The following is an 11,904-nucleotide window of genomic DNA, read 5'->3' on the forward strand; positions in this document are numbered from 1 at the left end:
TGCCTGTCGCCCCTGTGCAGTGAATGACACTGGGGACTAAGGGCTGTAGTACTTGTTCCTGGCCCATGAAAGTGCCAGCCACCAAAGACCACCATTCCTGGCAGAGGCCACGCAGTTTGGCACATTTATAAAAGATGTAAAACAGAGTGAGATGGGGGAGACAGAAGCATGAGGTGTCCAGGTTGGCATGACAGACACCAGACATGCACCGTGCATTTAAGCCCCTCCCCAGCTCCCTTCCCAACCCATCCCGGCCCAGAGCAGCACCCTCCACCCCCATCTCCTGCCACTGCCCTCAGGCTGGTGGCTTTGCAGAGGCCAGGGGACCAGGGTGAAGGGTGCTACAGTTTGCCCCAATGACAAGGACAAGAACCCTTAGATGAGTCTGGCTGGGAGGCAGGGCGATGGGGAGGAAGGCAGCCCCTCCGCGGAGACATGCAGGTGGCGGCCCATGGGATCCCGGCAGGGGGGAAGAGGTGAGGCATCGCCTAGAGAAACCCTACCAGTCAGAAATCTAAGGCAAGGGTCCCAGTGTCCCCTCCAAGCCTGCCCCCCCCTACACATACACACACACGGGCAACACACTTACAACCCTGAGCACACCCCAATGGGGTTCACACCCCGAGTTCCTCAGGAGCCCCTTGGGAGCTTGGGAGGGGCCTTTCCTCTTAGGCCAAGCCTCATCTGAGACAATCCTCCCTTCTAGTGACCAGGCCAGCCCTCTCCAGGCTGGGGAGAGAGAAAGCCAAAGCCAGGGGGCTGGGTGGCAGCCTGGCAGGCCTCCCCGAGCTGGCAGAGCTGGTGACTGCAGAGTCTAGACAGGCAGAGATACGGCTATACCCGCACTGGGGGGCCTGAGCAGGCTGTCAGAGGTCCCCGGGACCCATACTCATAGTCCGCATCTGTGGGTGAGGCCATGAAGGAGCTCAGGGAGCTCCCAGTCTGCCGGTCTCGGAAGCTCTGGATATAGCTCTGTAGGGGAGCAAACATAGGTGTGAGAGTCCCAGCGCAGAATCCTGCCCTAAAAGCCACCTCTTCTGGAATCCCCACAAGCCTTACTCCCCTACAGACTGCCACAGACTCAGAGTCCACAGCCCTGAGACCCCACCACATACCATATCCCACTTAAAACCCATACTCAGGGTACAGTTCCCCCAATCCCCCCACCAGCTAGACCTGCCAAGCCACTGGTGCATGGGCCTTCTAGATAGCAGCCAGCCCATGGGGGAAAGCCCAGTACTGTTTGGATAGTTTCCACACTTTCTTCTCCCCATTCTGGCTGGATGGGCTCAGGGGGCTCACCGGGGAGAGGACGTCTCCATTGAAGCGTTTGATGGGCACTGGCCTCCGCCGATAAGCAGGGTCTGGGGGCCCAGGCCTGGGAGGAGCCCGGGAACCTCTGGAGGGAGCACGAGGAGGTCTCTTTTTCCGCCTTTTCTCCTTGCGATCTTCCTGCTGCCGAATTCGCATCAGTTGTACGCGTCGGCGCTGCCGGCTGATGACCACTATGGTGGGATGGGCAGAGAAGGAGCTCAGAGGAGTGTGCGCCTTATTTCCCCTGAGCCCTCCGTCTCTCTTCCCACCTACAGCTGCAGGTTTCCAGATTCCTCTTGTCCATAAACCCTTACTCCCACCCTGTCATGTCCTTTCCTGGTCTTCTACCTCTTGGAGGGGACTTCCCACTGTTGCTCTGTTCTTCCATAGGTCTTTATGGAAGATTCCTAGGTTTCCAGTTACCCCCTTCCCGGCTGTCATTGCTCTCCCAATCCTCAGCCATAGGTGACTCACCTAGGCCACCCACCATCATCTTTCCACCGGACAGCCACAGCTGCTTCCTCACTGGTTTCCCCCTACGCTTGCTCCCTCCAGTGCTTTCTACACTCGGCAGCAGAATGAGCATCCCAAAAGCAAAATTCGATTCTGTCCTCCCCTACTTTAAACACTCCAGTGGCATCTCATTGCCCTTCTAATAAAATGTGGAGTGTTTCTTAGGGCCCAGAGGCTCCACACAATCACCCTGGCTCCCACACCTCCCTCCCATTCTCCAGCCCTACTTCCTCAAACAAACTGGCTCATTCTTTCTCAGGGCCCTCGCCCTTGCTGTTCCTCCTTCTCTAACTCTTTGCGTGGCTGGCTCCCTAGCCTTCAAGTGTCTGCTTACATATCACCTCCTCCAAGCAGCCTTCCCTGACCACCCTAATTCTAATGGCATCCATAAGTCCTCTTTCACATTGCCCTGCATATCTCTGTCATGTCACTCTACACAACTGGAATTATCTTGTTTGTTTGCATCTGTTACCTGTCTCCTGCCCACCCCAAACATACACCCATAAGGACAGGGACCTTTTCTGTTATAGCTCTGCTGCATCCCTGGTGCCTGGAATGGGGTTGGTTCAGAGCCAACGCTCCATATGTTTTTGCGGAATGAGTGATGGCACCCGGCTCTTATCCTTACAGATGCTGAGCAAGTCAGCCCTCTACCGCCATCCAGGCCTTCTGCTGCTGTCCCACACTCCCCAGTTACTCGGCACCCCCATCCATCCCTGGCCACCCACTCCTCTCATGTTCACCTTGGCCTATGCCCCCTTACCTTCTGTATGGGAGTCCCCCTCAGCTGTCACCCGCCACTGCACCAGAACGCCCATCAGGCTGAGCAGGGGCCAGAGTGCCAACAGGGCCCAGCTTCGCCAGCAGAGGGGGGGCACAGGAGCGGCCCGGAGTCTCTCCACCACGTAGCGCCCCAGCAGTAACAGCTCAGCAAAGTAGTCAGCGGCAGTAGCGATGAGCGCAGCACCAGTCACGGCGGTGGCCAGGGTGGTGAGTGGGCGGGGCCAGCGCAGAGTGAGCAGGGCACAGAGCAGGCCGCCCCCCAGCAGCAGCCCCAGTGGACCCCACACGGAGCCTGGCTGGTAGTAGGGTGCGGAGCCCAGCAGGGCAGCAGCTGCGAGCAGCAGGCCGAGCAGCAGCCCCACCAGGAAGAGGCCCACGCTGCGCACCAGCATGGCCACCAGCCCACAGAGCAGCCCGATGCCCAGCGCAATGCCTGCGCTCGCCCCAGCACTCAGCTGTGTCTCTAGCACCCGCTCTCGGTAGCACAGGAGGAAGATGACCACCGAGCCAAACAGCAGCCCAGTGAGGAAGAGCACTGCCTTGAAGCAGCGGTAACCTGGAGGGGAACAGGGGCTAGTGAGGAACCAAGATGAGGTCACCAGGCTGGAGAGAGCAGGTCGGAGGGGTCAAGGACATGGGATCCCAAAGGAACTGGAGACAAAGACACTAAGATTAGAGATTTGCGGGTCACTGGGGTCATGAGGACATCAGTGATGGGGCCACTGAGGTCAGGGGAGGTTAGAGAGAGATGGCTGTTGGTGGTCACTGGGAAAGCAAACATAATCACTGAGATCATGATTTGGGGTCTGTGAGGGGTGATGTATTTGAGGATCACAGGAGTTAGGATAAATCTTTGGAGTCAAGAGTGAATCTGTACATTGGTGTCTTTGGGATCACAGGAGTCAGAGAGATAAATCATTGGGTTCCCAAGGGGATAAGCAAGAGTCATTGGGGTCTATGAGGAAGGATTGTTCAGAGAGAGGAAGTATTTGGAAATCAAGAAACTTGAGAGGTGGGGTCACACAAGTTTAGAAAGATGAGGTCTTTGGGGGTCACAGGGCTTCAGAGGGTACCATTGAAAGGTAACAATGAGGACAGAGAAGCAGGGTTATTGGAGAGTTGTCCTAAGAAATTAAGGTATTTGTAGGGTAGGGAGATTGACAGAAATGGAATCATTGAGAGTATAAAAGGATTTCCAGGGCGTGGCGGCTCACGCCTGTAATCCCAGCACTTTGGGAGGCTGAGGCGGGTGGATCATGAGGTCAAGAGATCAAGACCATCCTGGCCAACATGGTGAAACCCTGCCTCTACTAAAAATACACAAATTAACTGGGTGTGGGGGCTCATGCTTATAGTCCCAGCTACTCAGGAGGCTGAGGCAGGAGAATCGCTTGAATCCAGGAGGCAGAGGTTGCAGTTGGCCGAGATCGCACCACTGCACTCCAGCCTGGGGACAAAGTGAGACCTGTCTCAAAAAATAAAATAAATAAATAAATAAATAGAAATATTTAAAAAGGACTTCTAAGACAGAGGAACACTGAGGCCAAAAACAAATAATGATTGGGATCACAGCATGGAGAAAGGTGATCAGACGATGAGGTTGTAAGAATCAGAGAGGAGTAACCAGGGATCAAAGCTAGGAGTAACAGAGGAGATCAGAGGTGTAGAAGGTAAGGACATAACGGGAGGTGAGGGGATGTGGAGGTCACTAAGGCTTACATGAGGTCACAGGGAATCAAAGAGAAGGAAACAGTATTTGTGGAGTTTCGGAAATAAGGTTATAGGGCCATTCAGCCCATTAGAGATACCTGAAAGGGTGGGGGAAGTGGAGATCCTGAACAGTTGGGAAGATGGAAGTCAGAGATGGGGGTCAAGGAGTCAGGGAGAGAGCCAAAGAGAAAGATAACAGAGAGGAGGGTCACTTCCAGGAGTAGGGGGAAATATGAGAGTCAAAGAGGCCCTGGGGTCAGAGAGAGGAGTAGGGTATGGACAAGAGCTCCGAGTCTATGAGCCTGGGAGTAGTGGCATCCAAGAGGGGTAGGATGTCAGCAAGCCCAGGAAAGGGAATATGAGGCGGCACTGAGCAACATGCAGAGGGAGTGGGTACAGATATGGAGGGGGTGAGGTGATATAGAATCCTTGGAGGCCCAGAATGTGTCCTGAACCCTTGAGGGGGCACTTCCTCCTGCCTACTTGTCAGTTGTTCAGCCCAGAGTTTGGGGGAGGAATGGGAGGGACCATCTGGCTCCCAACCCTGTCTACCCACCCATTGTAGGGGGAGGCTGCAGAACACAAGTCTTACATTACCTCTGCCCAGCCTGGAACCCCAGCCCCCAAGCCTCCTTTACCCACACTGGTCCCACTCACCTATAATTCTCCTCCTGGAGGCTTTCCTTGGGCCCCCAGCCTGTAGAGCTCACTCTTCTCTCTGAAGTTCTGTAACTCTTGCTACAGAGTCACTGGCCATTTACTCCCATTACACTGGGCCGCTAGCCCATATGGCACCTTTATGCATATTAGAAAAAGGTGTGCCTTTCTCTAGGCAAAGCAGCTTTGTACCAAGGCCCAGAGTTTGTCAGGTAGAGCATGAGCTGGATTCCAGCCCCCACTTGCCTACTCAGCTGAGCTCCCTTATTTAGTACCCATCCTGTATTCACAGCAGCTCTGATTACTGGAGCCTGCTTTGTAGGCTGGATGGATGTGTGTGACTACCATCCAGCCTGCCCTAATATGTATCCCAGGTATAAATGCTCCCTGGAGTCCAGGAAGCTCTGGCGTCAGAGAGCAATCCCTGGAGCATTTACACCTGGGATACATATTACACGAGACATTACATAAATCTCCTCCCTGTCAGACAATATCCCCTGTGGTTAGGGACCATGTGTAATGACCCTGCTAAGTGTTTTCAGTGCCTACCTAGCACAGTGAACCAAACACATCTTCACTAAAATAGCTACTATCTATTGAAAGCTTATCAATTCTCATAACACTATTTGAGACAAATATTGTTCTCATTGTTCAGATGAGACAACTGAGGCTCAGACAGATTAATGTGCCTAACACAAGTAGTAACTGCAAAACTAAATTCAAACTCAAGTATGCCCAATCAAAAAAACCTGTGTTCTCTATAATCTAGAGTCTAGATAAATCTATAAATTTGTGGGATGAAAGAAAAGAAAGAATTATTCATGATGGTAGAGGGATTCAGCGAAGACTTGGGGGGCGCAGAAAAAGAACTAGGGAAAACACTGGGTAGCCCAGGTAAGGGATGATGGGGATCTCACCGAAGAAGCAGTAGACGACTCCAAACAAACAGCACATGATGCAGACGAGGGCCGGCAGTGCCTGGTACCTGCGCTCCAGGGGCTGTTCACAAGGTGCACCCCAGAAGGCATCATCTGGCTCAGGGGGCAGCAGCTGGAACCGCAGTGTTGCCACAGTCCCCGGCATAGTGCTGGGAATAGAAGGGAGTCACCCTTCCAAGTTAATCTGACAAGGGAAAGTTGGGGTCACGGAGGCATCCTGGGTCGCCACCAGGATGGGAGTGGGAGAGGGATTGGGAGAACTCAGCAAGGACAGTGGACAAAGGAGTGGTATCCACATTTGTGCAGCTCTGGAAGCATCTCTGGAGTGGGGAGCAAAGACAAAGGGAAACAAAAGTGCTTGGCTAGAGGAGGCTGGGATGAAGTTAAAAGAGGGACGAGGGTCAGGGGGGATGATGGCAGGGTGCCGACGGTGAGAAGGAGGCAGCCAAGAGGTTCGTCTGTGGGCGGCTCAATATGGGATTGTCCAAGATTTACCTGGGCTGGAGGCGACCTGAGCTTCTGAGTAAAAGAGGCTGTGCAGAGGCCCGAGGGGCCGGGGTTGCGGGGCGCCAGAGGCTCCAGCTGACTGGGGTCCAGGGAAAGTCCGTCGTGCTGGGAAGGGGGCTGCTGGGCCAGAGAGACTGGTCTCGGCGCGGCAGCGGCGCCGCTCCACCTCCAACACCGGCTGGCGCTCCAGTCCCGCGGCGTCCCGGAACTCGGGCTGGGCCTGGGGAAAGGGAAAGAGCAGGAGCCGGGGCTCGGGCCGCCCCAGAACCGAGGCCCCATGCCCTGAGCCCGCCCGCGGCCTTTGGTGCTGATGGACAGCTCCGGCCTCTGCTCCTGACGTCACTCAGGGCGCACCATCCAGGCAGAGGCGGGCTGCTTCTGACGTCATCCGGGACGCACCAACCACGCCGCGGGAGTCAGGGGACTCCGCCCCCGGCGTATCCCTCTCCTGCACTGAGGAGGGGGCACTTCCGGGGGTCCTTCCCCTTTAACCTCCCCCTTCTCCTCCCTCTCCGGTAGCCGGAGCCCGAGACCCCACCCCGGGGGCGGGGCCCCCGCAGTGACACGTCGGACAGCGGCGGCAGCGGCTGAGGCTCAGGCGCCGAGCACAGGGATCCCGCGCAGCCCAGAGCAGCTGCTGGAGGGGAATCGAGGCGAAGCCCCGGGAATTCGGCTCGGGCCGCTGGCTCTGCTTGGCGGGGAGGGAGCGGGCCTGCCCGCGGGGCCCGGGCCCTCCGGATCCGCCCCCTCCCCGGTCCCGCCCCCTCGGAGCCTCCTCTGGCTGCTCTGGGGCTTCGCCGGGGCCCGGGACCCGCGGTCCGGGCGCCATGCGGGCGTCGCTGCTGCTGTCGGTGCTGCGGCCCGCAGGGCCCGTGGCCGTGGGCATCTCCCTGGGCTTCACGCTGAGCCTGCTCAGCGTCACCTGGGTGGAGGAACCGTGCGGCCCAGGCCCGCCCCAACCTGGAGACTCTGAGCTGCCGCCGCGCGGCAACACCAATGCGGCGCGCCGGCCCAACTCGGTGCAGCCCGGAGCGGAGCGCGAGAAGCCCGGGGCCGGCGCAGGCGCCGGGGAGAATTGGGAGCCGCGCGTCTTGCCCTACCACCCCGCACAGCCAGGCCAGGCCGCCAAAAAGGCCGTCAGGTAGTGATCGGCTGAGCCTGCTCCACCCCCTGGGCAGCGGCCCGAACGCGCGCGGGGGAAGCCGCCGGGCCGGGGTCGGGCTCCGGAAGGAAGGGGCTGGCCGGCGGGCCAGGAAGTCTTTGGGCCCCGATAACTTCCGATGGCCCTGCCTTCCCGAGAGGCTTGGGGCCAGTCCGAGGCTTTCTCTGGGCCTGGGCTGAACTTGCTGGCCTGTGTTCTAAACCGGCTCGACCCGATGGCTCCCCAAAGATCCTCCTAACTCCCTGGCAGGGCTGCTGGGGTTAGATAAATGACTTGTATATAGGGTGAGGATATAGAGACAGGGAAAGAGAAAGGCAGGAACTAGGATTTACCTGGATCTCTTGTTCCTGAGTGGGTTACAAGGGCCACCTCAGGGCGAGATGGGGGAGGGAGGAATGTACCCATCCCATTACCCATTGATGTCTCTGCTGATGAGTGGAAATAATTTCTAAGTAACATTGAGTTCAAATTCTGGTTCTGCAGTTTACCTTCTGCCTTACCAAAGGTAAGTTCCTGGCGTCCCTGCGTCCAGTTTGCCCCTCCCCGCAAAGACACGCACTCACCCCTATGCCAAACGTTCCTTTATATCATTTATGTGAGGAATTTTTGGCATAATGGCATATTTATATAGAAATGAGTAGATACATGGTGTGTCCAGCATTTGGCTGGGTGCTTTAAACAGATATTATCAGTCCCATTTTACAGATGGCTCAGGTTAAAAAACACCCACAAGGACGTAACTACTAAGTGGTGAACCCCTGAATCAGACCCACAATATCTCTGCCCCATCTGGGTGGATATTGCCATCTCCCAAATGTAAAGGACTACCTGGGTAAGACCAATATTTCATTTAAATCCTCGTGACCCCTGGGAACGAGGGTTTATCCTTATCCTATTCACAGGTGAGAAAACAGATACAGAGAAGACGCAACCTGCCAGAGTCTGTGCTGACCGCCCCCCACACTCCCCGCCCCGTTGTCTTTTTGATAATGTTGTGCCATCTCCTCCCCCAGGACTCGCTACATCAGCACGGAGCTGGGCATCAGACAGAGGCTGCTGGTGGCGGTGCTGACCTCTCAGGCCACGCTGCCCACTCTAGGTGTGGCCGTGAACCGAACCCTGGGTCACCGGCTGGAGCGTGTGGTGTTCCTGACGGGCGCACGGGGCCGCCGGGCCCCACCTGGCATGGCGGTGGTGACGCTGGGCGAGGAGCGGCCCATCGGGCACCTGCACCTGGCGCTGCGCCACCTGCTGGAGCAGCACGGCGACGACTTTGACTGGTTCTTCCTAGTGCCTGACACCACCTACACCGAGGCACACGGCCTGGCACGCCTAGCTGGCCACCTCAGCCTGGCCTCCGCCGCCCACCTGTACCTGGGCCGGCCCCAGGACTTCATCGGCGGAGAGCCCACCCCAGGTCGCTACTGCCACGGCGGCTTTGGGGTGCTGCTCTCGCGCATGCTGCTGCAGCAGCTGCGCCCCCACCTGGAAGGCTGCCGCAACGACATCGTCAGTGCGCGCCCCGACGAGTGGCTGGGACGCTGCATTCTCGACGCCACCGGGGTGGGCTGCACTGGTGACCACGAGGTGAGATGATCAGCTACCCCACTGATATCTCCTGTCTTAATCAAATCCTGCTGAGAGGCAAAGTGGTGATGGAGATAGCAGGCCTGGTTTTCTATGCTAATTCGGACCTTTATTTTCTATCCCTGTGACCCCAGATAAATTACTAAATGTCCTGGACTTCAGTATCTTCCTCTGTGCAATGGAAATAATTATTGCTCGGGGTTGTTACAAAGATTAGAGAAAATAAGGTAGCTCTGTGCATAATAGGCATTCAATGTTATTATTTTAGCCCTTGGACAGCTCTGAGACAGGACACATGCCCATTTCGCAGCTGAGCTAGCAGAGGCTTGCTGGAGGTCATGCAGACTCACAGCCGGTCAAGGTAGACTTAAACCCTCAGACTGCAAGGCCACAACAGGTCATAGGATGAGGAGCCGAGACGCTGACTGTGAGACAAGGGAAGGCAATGCCAGCCATCATGGACCCCTTCCCTTCCTCTCCCCAGGGGGTGCACTATAGCCATCTGGAGCTGAGCCCTGGGGAGCCAGTGCAGGAGGGAGACCCTCGTTTCCGAAGTGCCCTGACAGCCCACCCTGTTCGTGACCCTGTGCACATGTACCAGCTGCACAAGGCTTTCGCCCGAGCTGAACTGGAACGCACATACCAGGAGATCCAGGAGTTGCAGGTATGGTCTAGGCCTGGGGGTGGTGGGTGAGGGGGACAGGACCTGAGAGGTCACAGAGATCCCAGAGACATGAAAAGCTAGCACTAGAATCACAGAGCAAACCTATTCCCAGCCCCTGCCTGTTTGTACATTCTCTGATGGGCCTCCAGGGCTCTTAGGCTCCCTGTGCTGGGGAAATGATAGCTATGGGCTCTGGATGGGCAGAGGTTGGCTGGGGACCAGGGACCCAACCTGAGTGATACCTGCTGCCTACCCATTCCCTAGCTGTGTGCTGGTGCCTGTGGTCTGTCCCTTGCTTGCTTATGGCCTGTTTCTCTGATCCAGTGGGAGATCCAGAATACCAGCCGTCTGGCCATCGATGGGGACCGGGCAGCTGCCTGGCCCGTGGGCATCCCAGCACCATCCCGCCCGGCCTCCCGCTTTGAGGTGCTGCGCTGGGACTACTTCACAGAGCAGCATGCTTTCTCCTGCGCCGATGGCTCACCCCGCTGCCCACTGCGAGGGGTGGACCAGGCTGATGTGGCGGATGTTCTGGGGGCCGCTCTGGAGGAGCTCAACCGCCGCTACCATCCAGCCTTGCGGCTCCAGAAGCAGCAGCTGGTTAATGGCTACCGACGCTTTGATCCGGCCCGGGGTATGGAATACACGCTGGACTTGCAGCTGGAGGCACTGACCCCCCAGGGAGGTCGCCGGCCCCTCACTCGCCGAGTGCAGCTGCTCCGGCCGCTGAGCCGCGTGGAGATCTTGCCTGTGCCCTATGTCACTGAGGCCTCACGTCTCACTGTGCTGCTGCCTCTGGCTGCGGCTGAGCGCGACCTGGCCCCTGGCTTCCTGGAGGCCTTTGCCACTGCAGCACTGGAGCCTGGTGATGCTGCGGCAGCCCTGACCCTGCTGCTACTGTATGAGCCGCGCCAGGCCCAGCGCGCAGCCCACGCAGATGTCTTCGCACCTGTCAAGGCCCATGTGGCAGAGCTGGAGCGGCGTTTCCCCAGTGCCCGGGTGCCATGGCTCAGTGTGCAGACAGCCGCACCCTCACCACTGCGCCTCATGGATCTCCTCTCCAAGAAGCACCCGCTGGACACACTGTTCCTGCTGGCCGGGCCAGACACGGTGCTCACACCTGACTTCCTGAACCGCTGCCGCATGCATGCCATCTCCGGCTGGCAGGCCTTCTTTCCCATGCACTTCCAAGCCTTCCACCCAGCTGTGGCCCCATCGCAAGGGCCTGGCCCCCCAGAGCTGGGCCGCGACACTGGCCGCTTTGATCGCCAGGCAGCCAGCGAGGCCTGCTTCTACAACTCCGACTATGTGGCAGCCCGTGGGCGCCTGGCGGCAGCCTCAGATCAAGAAGAGGAGCTGCTGGAGAGCCTGGATGTGTACGAGCTGTTCCTGCACTTCTCCAGTGTGCATGTGCTGCGGGCAGTGGAGCCAGCGCTGCTGCAGCGCTACCGGGCCCAGACGTGCAGCGCGAGGCTCAGTGAGGACCTGTACCACCGCTGCCGCCAGAGCATGCTTGAAGGCCTCGGCTCCCGAACCCAGCTGGCCATGCTGCTCTTCGAGCAGGAGCAGGGCAACAGCACCTGACCCCATCCTGTCCCCGTGAGCCACCCCTCCCCTAAAACCAGAGCCACCTGCCAGCCTCGCTGGGCAGGGCTGGCCGTAGCCGCAGACCCCAAGGTGGCCCACTGGTCCCCACTCTGGCTTTGTGGGTCCCTGGGCTCTGGACAAGCACTAGGGGAGTTGCCCCCGGAGCCACGCCCTTCTTGTCCCAAACCCAGTTTCCCTGCCCCCTGACGCTGCTGATTTGGGCTGTGGCCTCCACCTATTTATGCAGTACAGTCTGCCTGACGCCAGCCCTGCCTCTGGGCCCTGGGGGCTGGGCTGTAGTTGAGTTGATGGGGAAGGGGGAGCTGAGGAGGGGGCATCTCCCAATTTCTCCCTTTTGGACCCTGCTGAAGCTCCCTGCCTTTAGTAAACTGGCCAAGTGTGGACTCGTGATTTGGAGGTTTTGAGGGTAGACGCGTGGGGGAGGGAGGGCTGGCTGAGCACGCAGGCTCCCCTGCCCCTGC

At 57.9% G+C, this 11,904-nt stretch overlaps 2 protein-coding genes across 3 annotated transcripts; one reads left to right on the plus strand and one right to left on the minus strand.

The window, feature by feature from the left end:
• Nucleotides 1-94: 94 nt before the first annotated feature.
• Nucleotides 95-6,765, minus strand: TMEM198 (transmembrane protein 198). 2 transcript variants are annotated; one of them, XM_032278065.1, is made up of 5 exons: nt 6,411-6,765; nt 5,895-6,099; nt 2,591-3,166; nt 1,303-1,505; nt 95-972 (listed from the first exon to the last, which is right to left on the minus strand). In XM_032278065.1, exons 2-5 carry the CDS (start codon nt 6,058-6,060, stop codon nt 835-837), a joined length of 1,083 nt encoding a protein of 360 aa, XP_032133956.1. In that variant the 5' UTR covers nt 6,061-6,099; nt 6,411-6,765; the 3' UTR covers nt 95-834. The 2 variants fall into 2 exon arrangements, with proteins under 2 accessions (XP_032133956.1, XP_032133957.1); XM_032278066.1 differs by having other exon boundaries at nt 5,895-6,064; nt 6,411-6,636.
• A 213-nt stretch (nt 6,766-6,978) lies between these two features.
• Nucleotides 6,979-11,831, plus strand: CHPF (chondroitin polymerizing factor). Its single transcript, XM_032278061.1, has 4 exons — nt 6,979-7,563; nt 8,598-9,171; nt 9,656-9,835; nt 10,160-11,831. The coding sequence occupies exons 1-4, from the start codon at nt 7,250-7,252 to the stop codon at nt 11,417-11,419; spliced, it is 2,328 nt and encodes a 775-aa protein (XP_032133952.1). The 5' UTR covers nt 6,979-7,249; the 3' UTR covers nt 11,420-11,831.
• Nucleotides 11,832-11,904: the final 73 nt, after the last annotated feature.

This window comes from Sapajus apella, unplaced genomic scaffold, assembly GCF_009761245.1.
Source record: "Sapajus apella isolate SASKATOON/1434 unplaced genomic scaffold, GSC_monkey_1.0 scaffold10, whole genome shotgun sequence".
Lineage (NCBI taxonomy): Eukaryota > Metazoa > Chordata > Mammalia > Primates > Cebidae > Sapajus > Sapajus apella.